The following is a 23,995-nucleotide window of genomic DNA, read 5'->3' as shown; positions in this document are numbered from 1 at the left end:
ATTGCCACACTGTCTTCCAGAATGGTTGAACTAATTTATACTCCCACCAACAGTGTAAAACCATGCCCTTTTCTCTGCAACCTCACCAGCATCTGTTGTTGTTTGACTTTTTAATAATAGCAATTCTGACTGGTATCAGATGGTATTGCATTGTGGGTTTGATTTGCATTTCTTTAATGATCAGTAATGTTGAACTTTTTTTGTATGTTTGTTGGCTGTATGTATGTCTTCTTTTGAGAAGTGTCTGTTCATGTTCTTTGTCCACTTTTTAGTGAGGTTGTTTTTTTCTTGTAAATTTGTTTAAGTTCCTTATAGACTCTGGGTATTAGACATTTGTCAGATGCATAGTTTTCAAAAATTTTCTCCTATTCTGTAGGTTGTCTGCTCACTCTGATGATAGTTTATTTTCCTGTGCAGAAGCTCTTTAGTTTAAGTGTATCCCACTTGTCTAATTTTGCTTTTCTTGCAATTGCTTTTGGCATTTTCATCAAGAAATCTTTGCCCATGCCTATGTCCATGGTATTGCCTAGATTTTCTTCTAGGGTTTTTACTATTTTGGGTTTTATATTTAAGTCTATAGTCCATCTTGAGTTAATTTTTGTATATTATGTAAGCAAGCAGTCCAGTTTCAATTTTCTGCATATGGCTAGCCAGTTTTCCCAGCATCATTTATTGAATAGGGAGTCCTTTCCCCATTGTTTGTTTTTGTCAGGTTTGTTGAAGATCAGATGGTTGTAGGTGAACAGTCTTATTTCTGAGTTTTCTATTTCATTGGTCTATGTGTCTGTTTTTGTACTAGTACCATGCTGTTTTGGTTACTGTAGCCTTGTAATACAGTTTGAAGTCAGGTAGAGTGATGCCTCCAGCTTTGTTTTTTTGCTTAGAATTGTCTTAGCTATTAGGGCTTATTTTTGGTTCCATATGAATTTTAAAATCATTTTTTTCTAATTCTGTGAAAAATGTCAATAGCAGTTTAATGTGAATAGCATTGAATCTAGAAATAACTTTGGACAATATGGCCATTTTCATGATATTGATTCTTTCTATCCATGAACATGGAATGTTTTTCCATTTGTTTGAGTCCTCTCTGATTTCTTTCAGTGGTGGTTTGTAGTTCTCCTTGAAGGAGTCTTTCACTTCCCTTGTAAGCTGTATTCCTAGATATTTTACTTTTTTGTAGCAATTGTGAATGGGAGTTCATTCATGATTTGGCTCTCTGCTTGACCGTTGTTGGTGAATAGGAATGCTGTGACTTCTGCACATTGAGTTTGTAGCCTGAGACTTTGCTGAAGTTGCTCAAGATACTTTTGGGCTGAGATGATGGGGTTTTCTAGATATAGGATCATGTCACCTGCAAACAAAGATAATTTGACTTCCTCTTTTCCTATTTGAATACCCTTTATTTCTTTCTCTTTACTGATTGCCCTGGCCAGAACTTCCAATGCTATGTTGAATAGGAGTGGTGAGAGAGGGCATCCTTGTTTTGTGCCAGTTTTCAAGGGGAATGCTTCCAGCTTCTTCCTATTTAGTATGATATTGGCTGTGGATTTGTCATATATGGCCCTTATTATTTTGAGGTATGTTCTTTCAATACCTAGTTTATTGAGAGTTTTTAACATTAAGAGATGTTGAATTTTATCAGAGGTCTTTTCTGCATCTATTGAGATAATCATGGGTTTTTGTTTTTAGTTCTGTTTATGTAATGGATTATATTTCTTGATTTGTGTATGTTGAACCAACTTTGCATCCCAGGGATGAAGCCAAACTTGATCACTCATCTTTAGATTTTTATAGCTTTTAAGACTTATCTCTTAAGATATGTTTATATAGTTTTCTTAGCCTATAAGCTTCTCTAACAGTCACTGGCTGAGCAGAAGATAGAATGGTATAGTTGAGAGAGCCAAGAATGTGGAGTCAGAGAATCCAGGTTCCAGCCCAATCCTGCCGCTAACTAGCTATGTGACCTTGGGCAACATACTTTGCCTTTCTGTGCCTTAGTTTAGTCATATAAATATGTAAAAAGGTAGGACAAATAATAATAATAATAAATATATTTTAAAATTTTGGCCTGAAAATTATATGTGCTTATGCATATAAAAAGAATTTGTTAAAGTTATCTAAATAACATATAACTAATGGCTCACTAAATATTATTGGACAATGATAATACCCTCCAGAAATTGCTTATTTATCAATATCCTTTCTTCTTCCAGGGTACTCCTACCCAAAAGACAGCAACGTTATTCAGTAAAAAGTAAGTAAAATATCTTCAAGTAAACTTCCTATAAAATTGGGAGCCCTATTTAGCTATCCTGGCAGAGGGAAAAGTCTAGACAAGGAGAACCTTGTATATGCAAGTGCACACACACACACACACACACACATACACACACACATGTCAGCAAACTAATGTCTTTGTATTTCTCAATTTTAATGTTATGACTTACTTGTTTAAAGGTAATTAATAATCTCAACTTTCCATTATTAAAAATCAACAGCCTTGTGGTATTAAGAAATAGAAATTTGATTATGTAAAAGAGATGTGGCAAATCTCTTATTTACTGCCTTTTCCCTTTAACAATTTGGATTAGCTTGATGTGTCTGGTTTCCTAGTAGCATTGGTAGATTAGAATGAAGACTGTCACATGCTAGTATACCACTGCCTAATAAGGGATAGAAGAGAGACAAGCATTATGAGAAAGAGCATCTAACAGTATCCAACACATAATGGTTGCTTGAAAATACTTGTTAAATTGGATAAAAATTTAAGATTCAAACACCTGAGGAGATATTCATCCTGAGGGAATCACCGTGATAGCAAAGTAAAATTGGTATTCATGAAGCTCCTACATTTTCAAGAAAAGGTCAAATTATATTCAATATAATCTGTTTAAGAAGGCATAAAGAAACATTTATTCAAAATGGTATGAAATATGATTTAGAGAGAGTTCCATCAAAATGTTTAACATAAAATTATTGGTGCTTAAAGGTCAGCTCCAATTGTCTAGAAAATTTGCTTAAGTAGAATACCCCATCATACCAGATAAATGAAATATTACATATTTCAATATTCCTAAATACAATATTCCTGAAACAACTAGCAGAATTTTCTCTAGAACTCCTAGTTTGTTCTCTTGTACTCCAACACAAGGGCCCACCATGGAATTGACTGTGTGGATTTCTAGAATAAGGACTGTCTGCCTAAAGAGACTTGGTATCCTGAAGGAAATCTTAGAAAAGAGATCCTGAAAGTCTAGCTAATCATGTCAAACTATAAATGTCTTTCCTCTCATTCTGCTTCAACATCTTGTGGGGCACTGGTACATTGGGCACTAACTCAAGAGACAAGAAAGCTAGGCTATTCCTAGGATTTTGCCTGGGAATGCAATCCCAGAACCTTCTCATGCATATTGGCTCAAATTTCATGGAGAGTGGTGGGAAGATTTGTCAAGGGCTTCTGATTCTAATTTTGACCAAGGTGTTGTACTGAAATGAGTGCTGGCTCCTGTCACCAAGATCAACCATAGCAGCAAACTTGAGAAAAGTAGAGGGGAAGGGGCTGTTTTTGACCTTTAAGGGTGAATAGTGAATTTGTCCTGGGGCAGAGGCATCCCAAAACAGCTGGTTAAGAATAATACAGGCAAGAAATGGGGAAGGTTTCCTCATGCAATCATATTAAAGCCATAAGGCCTAAATAACTCATCAGTTGAAAGAAAAAAAAATTAAGACCACCATAAGAAGGTTTATAAAAAATTATTACAAAATGTTACAGATAACATGAATGAAAGAAGACAATACAATCATGGATAGAAACTCATATCAAAAAAGTAAGAATTGCCTCCAAATGATTAATAAATTCAACTCAATTTCAATCAGACTCTCCAAATGGTTTTTCATGGAATTGAATAAAATAATTCTAAAATATACTCTATAAGGAAGAATAAAGGGTCAAGAATAACCTGGACAGTCTTAAAGAGCAGGGAGTGGGGAACATGCCCTTCCAGATATCAGGACTTACTATGACGCTATAGTAATTGTTATAGTGTGGTATTGGGACAGGAATAGGAAAACTACCTAGTGGAATGGAACAAAGAGTTCAGAAATTGTGCACATAGCAATCTTTGGTATGTGACAGTGATTGCATGTCAAAGGAAAAGGCAGAACGAACTGTTCAATAAGAACAGCAGGGAAAAAATGGTTATCTATATGAGATTGGATCACTAAATACAGTATATACAAAAGGCAAGCCCAGATGTTTTAAAGATGTAAATGCTAAAAAAAAAAAAATCTTCAAAACTCTGTATTATTTTCTATGCTACATAATAAATTACCCCCAAAACTTAGTGACTTCAAAGAACAAACATTTATTAGCACAGTTTCTGTGGGCCAAGTGGTACCAGCCAAATGGTTCTAGCTAGTATCTGTCAGGAAGTTGCAGTTAGGATGTTGATCAAAATTGCAGTCATTAGAAGGTTTGGCTGGAGCTAGAAGTTATATTTCCAAGGTAACGAACTCGCATATCTGGCAAGCTTTTTCTGGTAGTTGACACAAAGTCTCAGTTCCTCACTACGTAGACCCTTCCATAAGGCTGCTTGAGTATCCTCACAACATGACTGCTGTCTTCCTCCAAAGGGTGTGCAGGAAACTGCAATACCTTTATGGTGTAATCTAGGAAGCTGCACTACATACTGTGACTTTCACCATATTCCATTCTTTAGAAGTAAGTTATTAAATCCAGCCCAAACTCCAGTGGAGGGGAATACTCTTGAGAGGAGGAGTAACACAAAGAATCTGTAGACATATTTTTAAACTAACATAGACTTTTAATAGAAAATATAAGTATCTTTCAGGTATTGGGATAGGGGATTTTTTTAAAAAGGACACAGAAAGCACTGATCCTAATTAAAGAAAAGATGGACAAACTAGACCCTATTAAAATTGAGAATTTTTTTCTTTAACATCTTAGAGCAAGTGAAAGTTATGAGGTTGGGAGGATACATAACAATACACATAATGGAAAAGGATTGATATCAAGAACATAAAACAAACTCTTACAAATCAACAAGAAAAGCTCAAACTACCTTCTAGATAAATGGGCAAGAAGAAACACATAAAACCAATAAACCTATAACAGATGTTCACATCATTGTTCATCAGGGAAATGCATATTAAAGCCATAATGAGAGAATATTTTACACCCATTTGATCAGCAAAAGTGTTTAAATCTGATAATATCAAGTGTTGGAGAGGATATGGGTCCACAGAAACCTATACCTTGCTAGAGGGTTATAAACCAATGAAACTGTTTTGAAAAACAACTTGCCAAACCCAAACCAAAAATAAACAAAATGAAAAATCAGAGAACAAAATTATTTTAGTGATAAATGCTACCAAGAAAATAAAACATGGTAATGGACAGAGAATAACCAATAGGCCAGAACATGGGAGGGGGAGCTGCCGTTATAAAGGGTTGTCAGGAAAGGGGGTGATAATCCATTTGAATATCAATTAGGAGCCAGATATGCATTCAGGTATGATTTATTTTTTGTTCCAAGTTTTCTAACTTTCTGGTTAACAGTTTCATGGCATTCTCTTTTTAGGATTTTTTGCTGTCTCTTTTTCATCACCCTATTTTTCATCAGACTGCTGAGCTACATGTTTTTTCATGTAAGATTCATAAATCCAGATCTCCTCATCAATGTACTGCCCAAGGTACTGAGCAGGAGCACCTTGTGGAAGCTCAGATGCTTCTTCTTTCCATCTCTCACACTTGAGACAGAGGACATTTTACCCCACTGATTCCCCAAGAAATATCCTTGAGCAACAGAAGGGAAGCAGGATCCGAGCTTGTAGAAGGGAGGCATGAAACTTGTGGAGGAAAGAGATTTGCTTCAGTTTTTTCCTCACCGTTTGCCTGCTTGACTACCTTCTGTCACCACTTCATCTTTCCAGGATTAACCTTGACCAGTAAAACACTCTGTAATAGATTTATGTGGCTCTATGAATCGGCTGAATAGTACTTGATAGTAAACAAATTTGACCATTTGGGGAATTATATAGATGCTAAGAAAAGTTAATTGATAAATTATTCTAGTGAATCTCAAAAATCTGACACACTGGATTCCTGAAATACAGAAGATTGCTTATATTAGAACTCATAGGTTGTAAGTGACCTTAGCTTAAGATAATTTATAGCAAATACGTAAGTATTTATATTTACATATTTAAATATAAAACAAAAAGTCTATGAATAAATAAGCTAGGCAAGAAATCAGAAGACTCCACCAATTATCCCCCTTCAAGGACACCAATTTAACAACTATCTACATAAAGAAACCACCTTTTTAAGAACCAAAAATCAAGTGAGCACTCACAGTCTCTAGTTTTAACTTCATATTGCTGAAAGAGACACTGAAGAGATAGGAAAAACAGTCTAGAATCGCCAATGCCACCCCTTCCCCATCCTCCAGCAGCAAGGGTGTGGTGTGGAGAGCATTTCTGTGTGGTGGGGAGAGAAAGATTGCAGCACTCATGAGACATTGAACTCAGTGCTTCCCTATTATAACAGAAAACAAAACCAGACCAAACTCACTTGACACCTGCCCACAGAGGGATAATTTAAACCAGCCCTAGCTAGAGGAGAATTGCTGATTCCAGCTGTCGGAATTTAAGTTTCTGCAAGCCTTGCCACTGCCAAGCTAAAGTACTCTGGAGGCTTAAATAAACTTGAAATTCCTAGGTGAGTCCTAGTGCTGCACTAGGCCCAGACACAGTGGACTTGGCAGGGAGTGGGGGTGGTCACAGAGTGGCTAAGGGAGTGCTGGAATCACCCCTCCCCTAATCCCAGGCAGCACAGCTCATGGCTCTAAAAGAGACCGTTTCCCACTGCTCAAGGAGGACTCAAGTTGGGAGGACTTTGTCTTGCATCTTGAATAGCAGCTCAGCCACAGGAAGATAGGGCACCAGTCAGAGTAATCAGGCCCCCTTTCCAGGCCCTAGCTCCCAGATAACATTTCTAGACACACCCTGGGCCAGAAGGGAGCCTGCTACTTTGAAGAGGACTCAGTCCTGGAAGGACTCATCACCTGCTAACTGAAAAGCCTTTGGGCCCTGAATAACCAGCAGCGATACTTAGGTACTATGTGGAGGGCTTTAGGAGAGACCCTGAGAATTTCTGGCTTCAGGTGAGACTCAGCATAGTCCCAGCTATTGTGGCTATGGGTCAAGATTCCTTCTACTTGAGAAAAGCAGAGGAAAAAGCAAAGTGGACTTTGTCTTCCAGCTTGGTCACAGTGAGGTAGAGCACAGAGTGAGCCCTTGGGTACCCAATTTCAGGACTTGGCTCTTGGAATACATTTGTGGAACTGCCCTAGGCCAGAGGAGTTCCCACTGCCCTGAAGGGTGAGTCCCAGGCCAGGCAGCATTCACTACAAGCTGACTGAAGAGCCTTGGGGCCTTCTTTAAGGAAACATTAGTGGTAGTCTGGCAGTATTCCCCATAGGCCTGTGGTGGCAGTGGCCACGGTGTGAGGCATCTCTGCTTTTGTAATGGGGAGGGAAGAGTGGGAAGAACTGAGTCTTTTGGTTTGAATGCCAGCTTATCTGCAGTACAATAGAATATCAGGTAGACTTCTAAAGCTCTTGACTCTAGGCCCTGGCCCCTGAAAGCACCTCTGGACATGCACAGGGCCAGGGGTAACTCACCACCCTGAAGGGAAGGACACAAGCCTGGTTGCTTTGCCACCTGCTGATTGTAGAGCCCCAAGACCTTGAGTGAACATAGGCCATAGCCAGGGAGTGATTACAGCAGGACTTGGGTAAGACCCAGTGCTGTGCTGGCTTCAGGTCTAACGGTTCAGCACAGTCCTAGTGGTTTTGGCCACAGAGGTACTTGTGTTACACCACCCAGAGCTCCAGGTGACTCAGAAAAGAGAGAGATGCCATTCATTTGGGGGGAAGTAAGGAAAGAGAATAAGAACCTCTGCCTGATAATCCAAAGAATTCTTCCAGATTTTGCTTAAAACCATCAAGGTGGTACCTCTACAAGTTGGCAAGAACCACAGTATTACTGGGCTTAGGGTGTCCCCTAAAGCAGATATGGCTTAGATCACAATATCAAAGTCCTTTTGAATATCTGGAAGGCCTTCCCAAGTAGAATGGGTACAAACAAGCCCAGACTGAGAAGACTACAATAAATGCCTAACTCTTCAATGCCCCAACACCAAACATCTACAGGCATCAAAAACATGGAAACAGGAAAACATGACCTCACCAAACTAACCAAGTAAGGCACCAGGGACCAATCCTAGAGAAACAGAGATATGTGACCTTTCAGGCAGAAATTTAAAATATCTGTTTTGAGGAAACTCAAATTCAAGATAACACAGAGAAGAAACTCAGAATTCCATCAGAAAAATTTAACAAAGAGATTAGAGTAATTTAAAAGAATCAAGCAGAAACTCTGGAGTTAAAATGCATTTAGCATACTGAAGAATACACCAGAGTCTTTTAATAGCAGAATTGATCAAGCAGAAGAATTAGTGAGCTTAAAGACAAGCTAATTGAAAATACACAGAGGACATAAAAGGAAAAAATAAAATAAAAAACAAAGCACACCTACAGGATCTAGAAAGTAACCTCAAAAGAAAAAAATCTAAGAGTTATTGGCCTTAAAGGGGAGATAAAGAGATAGGCATAGAAAGTTTACTTGAAGGAATAATAACAAAGAACTTCCCAAACTTAGAGAAAAATATCAATATCCAAACATAGAACACCTACAGATTTAACCCAAAGAAGACTATGTCAAGGCATTTAATAATCAAACTCCCAAAGGTCAAGGATAAAGAAAGGATCACAAATGCAGCAAGAGAAAAGAAAAAAATAATACACAATGGAGCTCTAATATATCTGGCAGCAGAAATTTCAATGAAAATCTTACAGACCAGGAGAGACTGCCATGATATATTTGAAGTGCTAGAGGAAATAAACATTTATCCCGCTATAGTATTCTGGTGAAAATGTCCTTCGAACATGAAGGAGAAATACAGGCTTTCCTAGACAAACAAAATCTGAGGGACTTCATCAACACCAGACCTATCCTACAAGAAATGCTAATGGGAGTACATTAGTCAGAAAGAAAAGGACATTAATGAGCAATAAGAAATTATCTGAAGGTACAAAACTACTGCTAATAGTAAGTACACAGAAAACCACAACATTATAACATTGTAACTGTGGTATGTATACTACTCTTAAGTAGGAAAACTAAACAATGAACCAATCAAAAATAATAACTACAACAAGTTTTCAAAACATAGACAGTATAATAAGATATAAATAGAAACAGGCCGGGCGCGGTGGCTCACGCTTGTAATCCCAGCACTTTGGGAGGCCGAGGCGGGCGGATCACGAGGTCAGGAGATCGAGACCACGGTGAAACCCCGTCTCTACTAAAAATACAAAAAAAAAAATTAGCCAGGCGTGGTGGCAGGCGCCTGTAGTCCCAGCTACTCGGAGAGGCTGAGGCAGGAGAATGGCGTGAACTCGGGAGGTGGAGCTTGCAGTGAGCCGAGATTGCGCCACTGCACTCCAGCCTGGGAGACAGAGCGAGACTCTGTCTCAAAAAAAAAAAAAAAAAAAAAAAAAGAAACAAGAAGAAGTTAAAAAGTGTGGGTACAAAGTTAAGAAACAGAGCCTTTGTTTTCTTTTTTCATGTTTGTTTATGCAAGTAATGTTAAGTTGTTATTAGCTTAAAATAATGGGTTATAAGTTAGTATTTGCTAACCACATAGTAATCTCAAAAAACATACAATGAATACTCAAAAAAATGCAAAAGAAAAACTAAATTATATCACCAGATGGAATCACCTTTACTAGAAGGAAGACAGGAAGAAAAGAAAGAAGGAAGAGAAGACCACAAAACAACAAGGAAACAAGTAACAAAATGGCAGAAGTAAGTTTTTACTTATCAATAATAACATTGAATGTAAGTGGGCTAAACTCTCCAATCAAAGGACATAGACTGGCTGAAGGAATTTATAAACAGAACCCAAAGATCTGTTGCCTAAAAGAAACACATTCAGGCAAGAATAACTATTCTTATATAAGACAAAATAGCTTTAAAGAGTAAAAATATAAGAGACAAGGTCATAACATAATTATAAAGGAGTTAATTCAGCAAGAGGATACAACAATTTTAGATATATATGCACCCAACACTGGAGCACCCAGGTATATATAGCAAATATTATTAAAGCTAAAGAGAGAGACAGACCTTAATACAATAATACCTGGAGACTTCAACACCCTACCTTCAGCTTTGGACAGATCTCCCAGACAGAAAATCAACAAACAAACATTGGATGTAATCTTCACTGTAGTCAAAATAAACCTAATAGATATTTACAGAACATTTCATCCAGCAGCTTCAGAATACACATTATTTTCCTTAGCACATGGATCACTCTCAAGAATAGACCATATTTTAGGTCACAAAACAGCATTCTCAAAAATTGAAATAATATCAACCATCTTCTCTGACCACAATGGAATAAAACTAGAAATCAATAATGAGGAATTTTGGAAAGTATAGAAATACATGGAAATTAAACAATATGCTCCTGAATGACTAGTAGGTCAATGAAGAAATTAAGAAGGAAATTTAAAAATTTCTTGAAACAAATGATAATGGAAACACAACAGAACAAAATCTATAGAATACAGCAAAAGTAGTACTAAAAGAGAAATTTATAGCTGTAAGTGCCTATATCAAAAAAGAAGAAAAACTTTAAATAAACAACAAAATGATGCATCTTGAAGAACTAGAAAAGCAAGAGCAAAACAACCCCAAAATTAGTAGACGAGAAACATAAAGATCAGAGCAGAAATAAATGAAATCAAAATGAAGAAAACAATACAAAAGATCAATGAAACAAAAAGTTGCTTTTTTGAAAAGTTAAACAACATTGAAAAACCTGCAGCCAGACTAAGAAAAAGAGAGAGGCGATCCAAATAAACGAAACAGAGGTGAAAAAAGTAGACATTGCAACTGGTCCTGCAGAAATTCAAAGGATTTATTAGTGGCTACTATGAGCAACTATAGGCCAATAAATTGGAAAATCTAGAAGAAATTAACAAATTTCCAAACAAAAACAACTTAACAAGACTGAACCATGAAGAAATCCAAACCTGAAAAGACCAATAACAAGTAATGAGATCAAAGCTGTAATAAATAGTCTCCCAGTAAAGAAAAGCTCAGGACCTGATGACTTCACTCCTGAATTCTATCAAACATTTAAAGATGAACTACAGGGGTTGCAATCCTAGTCTCTGATAAAACAAACTTTAAATGGTTACAAACATCAAAAGAGACAAAGAAGGGCATTACATAATGGTAAAGGGATCAATGCAACATGAAAAGCTAAATATCCTAAATATACATGCACCCAATACAGGAGTACGCAGATTCATAAAGCAAGTTCTCAGAGACCTACAAGGAGACTTAGACTCCCACACAATAATAGTGGAAGACTTTAACACCCCACTGTCAATATTAGACAGACCAACAAGGCAGAAAATTAACAAGAATATCCAGGACTTGAACTCAGCTCTGGACCAAGCAGATCTAATAGACATCTACAGAACTCTCCACCCCAAATCAACAGAATATACATTCTTCTCAGCACCACATTGCACTTATTCCAAAATTGACCACATAATTGGAAGTAAAACACTCCTCAGCAAATGCAAAAGAATGGAAATCATAACAAACAGCCTCTCAGACCACAGCGCAATCAAATTAGAACTCAGGATTAAGAAACTCACTCAAAACCACACAACTACATGGAAACTAAACAACCTGCTCCTGAATGACTACTGGGTAAATAATGAAATGAAGGCAGAAATAAACAAGTTCTTTGAAAGCAATGAAAACAAAGACGCAATGTACCAGAATCTTGGGGACACATTTAAAGCAGTGTGTAGAGGGAAATTTATAGCACTAAATGCCCATAAGAGAAAGGAGGAAAGATCTAAAATGAACACCCTAACATCACAATTAAAAGAACTAGAGAAGCAAGAGCAAACACATTCAAAAGCTAGCAGAAGGCAAGAAATAACTAAGATCAGAGCAGAACTGAAGGAGATAGAGACACGAAAAACCCTTTAAAAAATCAGTGAATCCAGGAGCTGGTTTTTTGAAATGATCAACAAAATAGATAGACCACTAGCCAGACTAATAAAGAAGAAAACAGAGAATCAAATAGATGCAATATAAATGATGAAGCGATTATCACCACTAATCCCACAGAAATATAAACTACATCAAAGAATACTATAAACACCTCTATGCAAATAAACTAGAAAATCTAGAAGAAATGAATAAGTTCCTGGATACATACACCCTCCCAAGACTAAACCAGGATGAAGTCGAATCCCTGAATAGACCAATAACAAGTTCTGAAATTGAGACAGCAATTAATAGCCTACCAACCGAAAAAAGTCCAGGACCAGACGGATTCCCAGCCAAATTCTACCAGAGGTACAAAGAGTAGCTGGCACCATTCCTTCTGAAACTATTCCAAACAATAGAAAAAGGGAATCCTCCCTAACTCATTTTATGAGGGCAGCATCATCCTGATACCAAAACCTGGCAGAGACACAACAAAATAAGAAAATTTCAGGCCAGTATCCCTAATGAACATCGATTTGAAAATCCTCAATAAAATACTCGCAAACCGAATCCAGCAGCACATCAAAAAGCTTGTCCACCACGATCAAGTTGGCTTCATCCCTGGGATGCAAGGCTGTTCAACGTATGCCAATCAATATATGTAATCCATCACATAAACAGAACCAATGACAAAACCCACATGATTATCTCAACAGATGCAGAAAAGGCCTTCAACAAAATTCAACAGCCCTTCATGCTAAAAACTCTCAATAAACTAGGTATTGATGGAACATTTCTCAAAATAATGAGAGCTATTTATGACAAACCCACAGCCAATATCATACTGAATGGGCAAAAGCTGGAGGCATTCCCTTTGAATATTGGCAGAAGACAAGGATGCCCTCTCTCACCACTCCTATTCAACATAGTATTGGAAGTTCTGGCCAGGGCAATCAAGCAAGAGAAAGAAACAAAAGGTATTCAGTTCTGAAAAGAGGGAGTCAAATTGTCTGTGTTTGCAGATGACATGACTGTATATTTAGAAAACCCCATCATCTCAGCCCCAAATCTCCTTAAGCTGATAAGCAACTTCAGCAAAGTCTCAGGATACAAAATCAATGTGCAAAAATCACAAGCATTCCTATACACCAATAATAGACAGAGAGCCAAATCATGAGTGAACTCCCATTCACAATTGCTACAAAGAGAATTAATATACCTAGGAATACAACTTACAAGGGAAGTGAAGGACCTCTTCAAGGAGAACTACAAACCACTCCTCAAGGAAATAAGAGAGGATACAAACAAATGGAAAAACATTCCATGCCCATGGATAGGAATAATCAATGTCAGGAAAATGGCCATACTGCCCAAAGTAATTCATAGATTCAGTGCTATCCCCATCAAGCTACCATTGACTTTCTTCAAAGAATCGGAAAAAACTACTTCAAATTTCATATGGAACCAAAAAAGAGCCCATATAGCCAAGACAATCCTAAGCAAAAAGAACAAAGCTGGAGGCATCATACTACCTGACTTCAAACTATACTACAAGGCTACAGTAACCAAAACAGCATGGTACTGGTACCAAAACAGATATATAGACTAATGGAACAGAACAGAAGCCTCAGAAATAATGCCACACATCTACAACCATTGATCTTTGACAAACCTGACAAAAACAAGCAATGGGGAAAGGATTCCCTATTTAATAAATGGTGTTGGGAAAACTGGCTAGCCATATGTAGAAAGCTGAAACTGGATCCCTTCCTTACACCTCATACAAAAATTAACTCAAGATGGATTAAAGACTTAAACATAAGACCTAAAACCAAGGCTGAGGCAGGAGAATGGTGTGAACCCCGGGGGGCGGAGCCTACAGTGAGCCAAGATCACGCCACTGCACTCCAGCCTGGGCGACAGTGAGACTCTGTCTCAAAAAAAAAAAAAAAAAAAAAAAAAGACCTAAAACCATAATAACACTAGAAGAAAACCTAGGCAATACCATTCAGGACATAGGCATGAGCAAATACTTCATGACTAAAACACCAAAAGCAAAGGCAACAAAAACCAAAATAGATAAATGGGATATACTTAAACTAAAGAGCTACTGCACAGCAAAAGAAACTATCATCAGAGTGAACAGGCAACCTACAGAATGGGAGAAAAATTTTGCAATCTATCCATCTGACAAAGGGCTAATATCCAGAATCTACAAAGAACCTAAAACAACTCCACCAAATAGTGGGCAAAGGATATGGACAGACACTTTCCAAAAGAAGACATTTATGCAGCCAACAAACATGAAAAAAACCTCATCATCACTGGTCATTAGAGAAATGCAAATCAAAACCATGATGAGATACCATCTCACACCAGTTAGAATGGTGATCATTAAAAAGTCAGGAAACAACAGATGCTGGGGAGAATGTAGAGAAACAGGAATGCTTTTACACTGTTGGTGGGAGTGTAAATTAGTTCAACCATTGTGGGAGATCGTGTGGCATTTCCTCAAGGATCTAGAACTAGAAATATCATTTGACCCAGCAATCCCATTAGTGGATATATCCCCAATGGATTATAAATCATTCTACTAAAAGGACACATGCACACGTATGTTTATTGTGGCACTGTTCACAATAGCAAAGACTTGGAACCAACCCAAATGCTCATCAATGATAGACTGGATAGAGGAAATGTGGCACATATACACCATGGACTACTATGCAGCCATAAAAAAGGATGAGTTCATGTCCTTTGCAGGGCCATAGATGAAGCTGGAAACCATCATTCTCAGCAAACTAACACAGGAACAGAAAACTAAACACCACATGTTCTCACTCATAAGTGGGAGTTGAACAAGAGAACACATGGACACAGGGGGGAACATCACACAACAGGGCCTGTCAGGGGGTTGGGGGTTAGGTTAGGGGAGGGATAGCATTAGGAGAAATACCTAATGTAGATTATGGGTTGATGGGTGCAGTAAACCACCATGGCACGTGTATACCTAGGTAACAAACCTGCACATTCTGCACATGTACCCCAGAACTTAAAGTATAATTAAAAATAAATAAAGATGAACTAATGCCAATCCTATTCAAACTATTCCAAAATACAGAAGAGGAGGGACTACTTCCCAACTCATTCTATAAGGTCAATATTACTGTAACACCACAACCAGACAAAGACACATCAAAAAAGAAAACTACAGGCCAAAATATCTGATGAATATTGGTGCAAAATCCTCCACAAAATACTAGCAAACCAAATTAACAATACATGACCTGGGATGCAGGGATAGTTCAACATACACAAATCAATCAATGCGATTGATTATATCAACAGAATGAAGGACAAAAACCATATGATCATTTCAATTGATGCTGAAAAAGCAATTGATATAATTCAACAAGGCCTCATGATAAAAGCCCTCAAAGAACTGGAGATAGAAAAAACATAGCTCAACATAATAAAAGCCATATATGACAGACCCACAGCTAGTATCATACTGAATGAGGAAAAACTGAAGGCCTTTCCTCTAATATCTGGAACATGTCCACTTTCATAACTGTTATTCAATATAGTACTGGAAATCCTAGCTAGAGCAACCAGAAAAGAGAAAGAAATAAAGAACATCCAAATTGGAAAGAAAGAAGTCAAATTCTGCTTGTTTTCAGATGATACTATATATGGAAAAAAAATTAAAGACTCCCCCCAAAAAAACCTATTTATAACTGATAAACAAATTCAGTAACGTTGCAGGATACAAAATCAACATACAAAAATCAGTAACTTTTTTTATAAGTTATTGGGGTACAGTTGGTATTTGGTTACATGAGTAAGTTCTTCAGTGGTGATTTGTGAGATTCTGGTGTACCTATCACCCCAGCAGTATACACTGCACTATATTTGTAGTCTTTTAAAAAATATTTTTGTCCCTACATTTTTGTCCCTCACCCCCTACCACTCTTCCCCTCAAGTCCCCAAAGTCCATTGTATCATTCTTAGGCCTTTGCATCCTCACAGCTTAGCTCCCACATATCAATAATAATATATGATGTTTGGTTTTCCATTCCTGAGTTACTTCACTTAGAATAATGGCCTCCAATCTCATCCAGGTTGCTGCAAATGCCATTATTTCATTTCTTTTTATGGCTGAGTAGTATTCCATCATATAAATATACCATAATTTGTTTACCCATTAGTTGATTGATGGGCATTTGGGTTGTTTCCATGATTTTTCAATTGCAAATTGTGCTGCTATAAACATGAGTGTGTAAATATCTTTTTTGTATGACTTCTTCTCCTCCTGGTAGATATCCAGTAGTGGGATGGCCGGATCACATGGTAGTTCTACTTTTAGTTGTTTAAAAAATCTCCACACTGTCTTCCATAGTGTTTGTGCTAGTTTACATTCCAACCAGCAGCGTAGAAGTGTTCCCTCTTCACCACATCCACGTCAACATCTACTGTTTTTTGATTTTTTGATTATGGCCATTCTTGAAAGAGGAAGGTAGTATCACATTGTGGTTTTGATTTGCATTTCCTTGATCATTAGTGATACTGAGCATTTTTTCATATGTTTGTTGGTCATTTGTATATTTTGTTTTGAGAATTGTCTATTCGTGTCCTTAGCCTAATTTTTTATGGGATTGTTTGGTTTTTCTTGCTGATTTGTTTGAGTTTGTTGTAGATTCCGAATATAGATTCTGAATAGTCCCTTGTCAGATGTATAGATTGCAAAGATTTTCTGCCACTCTGTGGACTGTCTGTTTACTCTGCTGACTATTCCTTTTGCCATACAAAAGCTCTTTAGTTTAATTAAGTCTCAACTGTTTATCTCTGTTTTTATTGCATTTGCTTTTGGGTTCTTGGTCAGGAAATCTTTGCCTAAGCCAATGTCTAAAAGGGTTTTTCCAATGTTATCTTCTAGAATTTTTATAGTTTCAGGTCTTAGATTTAAGTCCTTAATCCATCTGGAGTTGATTTTTGTCTAAGGCAAGAGATGAGGATCCAGTTTCATTCTCCTACATGTGGCTATCCAATTATCCCAGCACTATTTGTTGAAAAGGGTGTCCTTTCCCCATATTATGTTTTTGTTTGCTTTGTCGAATATCAGTTGGCTATAAGTATTTGGGTTTATTTCTGAGTTCTCTATTCTGTTCCATTGGTCTATGTGCCTATTTTTATACCAGTACCATGCTGTTTTGGTGACTATGGCCTTATAGATTAGTTTGAAATCAGGTAGTGTCATGCCTCCAGATTTGTTCTTTTTGCTTAGTCTTGCTTCAGCTATGTGGGCTCTTTTTTTGTTTTATATCAATTTTAGAATTGTTTTTTTCTAATTCTGTGAAGAATGATGATGGTATTTTGATGGGGATTGCATTCAATTTGTAGATTGCTTTTGGCAGTATGTCATTTTCACAATATTGATTCTACCCATCCATGAACATGGGATGTGTTTCCACTTGTTTGTGTCATCTATGATTTCTTTCAGCAATGTTTTTCAGTTTTTCTTGTAGAGGTCTTTCACCTCCTTGTTTAGGTAAATTCTTAAATATTTTATTTTATTTTTGCAGCTACTGTAAATGGGGTTGAATTCTTGTTTTGATTCTCCACTTGGTCACTGTTGGTATATAGAAGAGCTACTGATTTGTGTACATTAATGTCATATCTGGAAACTTTGCTGAATTCTTCTATCAGTTCTAGGAGCCTTCTGGAGGAGTCTTTAGGGTTTTCAAGGTAAATGATCATATCATCAGCAAACAGTGACAGTTTGACTTCCTCTTTACTGATTTGGATGCCCTTTATTTTTTTCTCTTGTCTGATTGCTCTGGCTAAGACTTACAGTACTATGTTGAAGAGGAGTAGTGAGAGTGGGCATGCTTGTCTTGTTCCAGTTCTCAGAGGGAATGCTTTCAACATTTCCCCATTCGGCATTATATTGGCTGGTGATTTGTCATAGATGGCTTTTTATTACATTGAGGTATCTCCCTTGTATGCCAATTTTGCTGAGAGTTTTAATCATAAAGGGATGCTGGATTTTGTCAAATGCTTTTTCTTCATCTATTGAGATGATCATGTGATTTTGGTTTTCATTCTGTTTATGTGGCATATAACCTTTATTGACTTGTGTATGTTAAACCATCCCTGTGTCCCTGGTATGAAACCCACTTGATCATGATGGATTATCTTTTTGATATGTTGTTGGATTCAGTTAGCTAGTATTTTGTTAAGGATTTTAGTATCTATCTTCATCAAGGATATCAATCTGTAATTTTCTTTTTTGGTTGTGTCCTTTCCTGGTTTTGGTATTAGGGTAATGCTGGCTTCTCAGGATGAATTGGGGGGTGGGGGTTCCCTCTTTCTCTATCTTGTGGAATAGTGTCAAAATGATTGGTACCAATTCTTCTTTGAATGTCTTGTAGAATTCTTCTGTGAATCCGTCTGGTCCTGGACTTTTTTTGTTGTTGGTAATTTTTAAATTGCCATTTCTATATCGCTGCTTGTTATTGGTCTGTTCAGTGTATCTAATTCTTCCCAGTTTAAGCTAGGAGGGTTGTATCTTTCCAGGAATTTATCCATCTCTTCTAGATTTTATCATTTATATGTGTAAAGGTGTTCATAATAACCTTGAATAATCTTTTGTATTTCTGTGGTGTCAGTTGTAATATCTCCTGTTTCATTTCTTAATGAGATTATTTGGATTTTCTCTCTTCTTTTCTTTGTTTATATTGCTAATGATCTATCAATTTTATCTCTCTTTTCAAAGAACCAGCTTTTTGTTTCATTTATCTTTTGTATTTCTTTTGTTGTTGTTTGTTTCAATTACATTTAGTTCTGCTCTGATCTTTGTTATTTCCTTTCTTCTGCTGGGTTTGGTGTGGTTTGTTCTTGTTTCTGTAGTTCCTTGAGGTGTGACCTTCGAATTCAGCTTGTGCTCTTTCAGTCTTTTTGATGTAGGGGTTCAGGGCTATAAACTTTCCTCTTAGCACCACCTTTGCTGTATCCCAGATGTTTTGATAGGTTGTGTCATTATTGTCCTTCAGTTCGAAGAATTTTTTAATTTCCATCTTCATTTCATTTTTGACCCAATGCTCATTCAGGAGCAGGTTATATAATGTCCATGTATTTGCATGGTTTTGAAGGTTCCTTTTGGTGTTGATTTCCAGTTTTATTCCACTGTGGTCTGAGATAGTGCTTGATATAATTTCAATTTTCTTAAATCTATTGAGCCTCGTTTTATGGCCTATCATATGTTCTATCTTTGAGAAAGTTCCATGTGCTGTTGAACAGGATGTGTATTCTGCAGTTGTTGGATAAAATGTTCTGTATATATCTGTTAAGTCCGTTTGTTCCAAGATATAGTTTAAATCCATCGTTTCTTTGTTGACTTTCTGTGTGATGACCTATCTACTGCTGTCAGTGGAGTATTGAAGTCCCCCACTATTATCATGTTGCTGTCTATCTCATTTCTTAGGTCTATTAGTAATTGTTTTATAAATTACAGAGCTCCAATGTTAGGTACATATATGTTTAGGATTGTGATATTTTCCTGTTGGACAAGGCCTTTTGCCATTATAAAATGTCCCTCTTTTTCTTTTTTAACTGCTATTGCTTTAAAGTTTGTTTTGTCTGATATAAGAATAGCTACCTCTTCCTTGAATATTTCTCCCTTCACTTCTTGTTTCATTTTTTGGATTTCCTTGCACTGGGCTTTGCCTTTCTCTGGTGCCTCCCTTAGTCACTTAATAACTAACCTCCTGAATTCTTTTTCAGGTAAATCAGGGATTTTTTTTTTCTTGGTTTGAATCAACTGCTGGTGAACTAGTGTGATTTTGGGGGGTGTTAAAGAGCCTTGTTTTGTCGTATTACCAGAGTTGGTTTTCTGGTTCCTTCTCATTTGTGTAGGCCCTGTTAGAGGGAAGGTCTAGGGCTGAAGGCTGTTGTACAGATTCTTTTGTCCCATGGGGTGTTCCCTTGATGTAACACTCTCCCCCTTTTCCTAAGAATGTGGATTCCTGTGAGCAGAACTGCAGTGATTGTTGCCTCTCTTCTGGGTTTAGCTACCCAGCAAGTCTACCAGGTGCCAGGCTGGTACCAGGGGTTGTCTGCACAGAGTCCTGTCATATGAACTGTCTATGGGTCTCTCAGCCATGGGTACCAACACAGCATTGGGGTGTCTTCTGGGTCCTGCAGGAGCAGTCCACTTCCTTCAGAGGGTCTATAGGTCCTCTCAGAATTGCTGGTTTGTTCTTGAAGTTGATCTGGAGCTAAAATTCACAATGCGAGCCTCTGCATGCTTCTCTCTCTGTCTGAGTTGGAGCTGCCATCTAGTGCTGCCTCCCATCCACCATGATGACCTGTCTCCACTTTGTGAAAATCAGTAGCATTTCTATATGTCAACAGTGAACAATCTGAAAAGAAAATAAAAATAATTCCACTTATCATAGTCACAAATAAAATTAAATATCTAGGAATTAACCAAAGAAGTGAAAGATCTTTATAATGAAAAATGTAAAACACTGATGAAAGAAATTGAAGAGGACACCAAAAAATGGAAAGTTATTCCAAGTTCATGGATTGGAAGAATTAATATTATTAAAATATCCATACTACCCAAAGCAATCTACAGATTTAGTGCAATTTTCATCAAAATACCAATGACATTCTTCACATAAATTAAAAAAAACGATTCTAAAACTTATAGGGAGCCATTAAAGACCCAGAATAGCTAAAACTATCCTAAGCAAAAAGAATAAAACAGGAGGAATCACATTACTTGACTTCAAATTATACTACAGAGCTATAGTGATCAAAGCAGCATGGTACTGGCATAAAAACAGACACATATACCAATGGAACATAATAGAGAACCCAGAAACAAATCTACACACCTGCAGTGAACTCATTGTTGACAAAAGTGCCAAGAACAAACATGGGCAAAAAGACAGTCTCTTCAATAAATGGTGCTGAGAAAACTGGATATCCATATGCAGAAAAATGAAATGAAATCCCTGTCTCTCAACATATACAAAAATCAAATCAAAATGGATTAAAGTCTTAAATCTAAGACCTCAGCCTATGAAATTAGCACAAGAAAACATCAGAGAAACTCTCCAGTACATTGGTCTGAGCAAAAATTTCTTGAGTAATACAAGCACAGGCAACCGAGACAAAAATGGACAAATGGGTTCTCATCAAGTTATAAAGCTTCTGCACAGCAAATGAAACAATCAACAAAGTGAAGAGACACCTCACAGAATGGGGGAAAATATTTGAAAACTACTCTTCTGACAAGGGATTAATAACCAGGGTATATAAGGAGCTCAAACAACTTATTTATAGGAAATAAGACTAATAATCTGATTTAAAATGGGCAAAATATTTGAATAGATATTTCTCAAAAGAATACATACAAATGGCAAACAGGCATGCGTGAAAGGTACTTGACATCATTGATCATCAGAGAAATGCAAATCAAAACTACAACGAGATACCATCTCACCCCAGTTAAAATGGCTTTATCCAAAAAGGCAATAACAAATACTGGCAAAGATATAGAGAAAAGGGAACACTCATACATTGTTAGTGAGAATGTAAGTTAGTACAACCACTAGGGAGAACAGTTTGGAGGTTCCTCAAAAAACTAAAAATAGAGCTACCGTATGATCCAGCAATCCCACTGCTGGGTATATACTCAAAACAAAGGAAATCAGTACATTGAACAGCTATCTACACTTGTTCATTGCAGCACTGTTCACAATAGCCAAAATTTGGAATCAACCTAAGTGCCCATCAACAGATGAATGAATAAAGAAAATATGGTACATCTACACAATAGAGTGCTATTCAGCCATAAAAAGAAAATGAGATTCCGTCATTTGCATTGGAACTGGAGGCCATTATGCTAAGTAAAATTAGCCATGCACAGAAAGACACACATCACATGTTCTCATTTATTTGTGAAATCTAAAAATCAAAACATTGAACTCATGAAGATAGTAGAATAATGGTTATCAGAAGTTGTGAAGGATGATGGCAGGGAGGTGAGAATGCTTAGTGGATTTTTTTTTTTTTAAGTAAGACCTAGTATTTGATAGCAAAATAGGGTGACTATCATCAATAACAATTTAATTGCACATTTTTAAATAACTAAGTATAATTGGTTTGTAAATACAATGGATAAATGCTTGAGGAGATGGGTACATCATTTTACATGATGTGATTATTACTCATTGTGTGCCTGTTTCAAAACATCTCATGTACCCCATAAATATACACACCTACTATGTACCCACAAAATTTTTTTCAGTGCGCAAATAGACTTGGGGCTTTAGGCAAGGCTAGAGCAAGAAACCTCAAAACAATGTCTCGGGACATCATTTCTTTTTCTTCTGTCTTCAGATGGGCCTTCTCCTTTTAGTGGCAAGATGGCTGCCAACAACCTAGATCTCGTACTACCAGATTAGCAACCTTTGCAGAATAAAAGTCTTTTCCAACAGGTTCAGCAGTAAAGTCCAGAAAAGGTCATAAACTGGCCTATCTGAGGTCAATTGCCTACCCTGTCCCACAGTCAATGTGGCCAGAGGGATGGAGTACTCTGATTGGTCAAGCTAATATCATATGTTCAGCCCCTTATTAAGGACTAAGAGCAGTAAAAGAAGAAGAACAAAGTAAGGGAATCACCTAAACTATATGGAATGCTTTTCTCCCAGTAAAAGGGGCTCAGTTCCTATGGAAGAGAAAAGGGATGCTGGACATGCAAAAGCAGAGGTCTACTTCATTGTTAAACTCTGTGTCTTCCTATGAGCAAAAATTATAACTTCTAAAGATAGTAGATTAAGATGGTGAAAGCTTCTACAAAGAGCTCAATTTAAGAACCATGTAAATAATCAGGTCACTAGGGCTAAAGTAAGCAACAATTCTAAAATAAGTAGAATATGACTGGTATAAATAGCTTCACCAACTCAAAGTAGCATATATATCACACCTCTTATTTTTCCAATTAATTGCTGAAACACTCACATGCCTTGCTAACAGGATATACTCTACATTATTTTCCAGTACAAGAGAAAATTATTTTAAATGGTAAGGTTTTAGGTCTAAAAATGTCTCAACTTTAAGAAAGCTGATATCAAGCACGTCATATTTTCTAGGCATTGTGCAATGACTATAGAAATTATGAAAATGTGTAACCAACCAGTAATATCTAGCCACATGCAAATTTTATAAAAGATCCTTTTAATTAACTTCTGGATTAAATGGAAAATCCAAACTGAGATTACTTTTATAGGGTCAGTTACATGCTAAGGAGGAAGCATAGAGAGTAGAAGAATGGTTACCAGAGGCTGTAACTTTCTTAATTTAAGGTAAAAAATTCTACCCTATTAGCTTAGTATTAGATGAAAACAGAAATTCTTGTCACATACAGGCACTATTCACTGCAGTGAAGTACCTCTTTTCAGAAAGTTGCATAAAATCGAATAAAGTACCATGTATTAAATTTAAAAAACTGGATATATTTGAACTCCTTCTTGAAGTTATTCCTCCCTCCTAAATTGTCACGAGCATTTATAGCTCTCAAGTCCAAGGGCAGGGAGGGGTCATTCTAGCATTCACACCAGCCAGGAGCCAACCTGGGACTCCTTGGTCCACTGCCATTGCTTTGTGAGAACGCATAATATCACTGTTGAAAACTGATCCTACACAACGTGGTCAAGGAATTTATTGTACAAATTGAGACACTTGTGATAATAGAAAGGAATGCTGTTAATAATTATGCCAGGACTGTTTCAGAAAACCAGGAGGTATGGTTACCTTC

The 23,995-nt window shown here is 37.0% G+C and overlaps 1 protein-coding gene across 3 annotated transcripts in view; it reads left to right on the top strand.

The window, feature by feature from the left end:
• The window catches only part of TMCO5A (transmembrane and coiled-coil domains 5A), a 34,776-nt gene extending 11,075 nt beyond the window's left edge, over positions 1 to 23,701 (top strand). For 2 of the 3 annotated variants that reach the window (XM_032174814.2, XM_058427654.1), the window contains 2 exons: positions 2,214 to 2,254; positions 5,601 to 5,987. In XM_032174814.2, coding sequence (XP_032030705.1) covers positions 2,214 to 2,254; positions 5,601 to 5,799 — 240 coding nt within the window. In that variant the 3' untranslated portion in view covers positions 5,800 to 5,987. Of the gene's footprint in view, positions 1 to 2,213; positions 2,255 to 5,600; positions 5,988 to 22,578 lie in introns of those variants that run through there. The other variant, XM_032174815.2, reaches the window with a different exon arrangement.
• The last annotated feature ends 294 nt before the right edge of the window (positions 23,702 to 23,995 follow it).

This window comes from Hylobates moloch, unplaced genomic scaffold (assembly GCF_009828535.3).
Source record: "Hylobates moloch isolate HMO894 unplaced genomic scaffold, HMol_V3 SCAFFOLD_14, whole genome shotgun sequence".
NCBI classification, from domain to species: domain Eukaryota; kingdom Metazoa; phylum Chordata; class Mammalia; order Primates; family Hylobatidae; genus Hylobates; species Hylobates moloch.
This window is presented reverse-complemented; position numbering and strand designations above follow the sequence as displayed.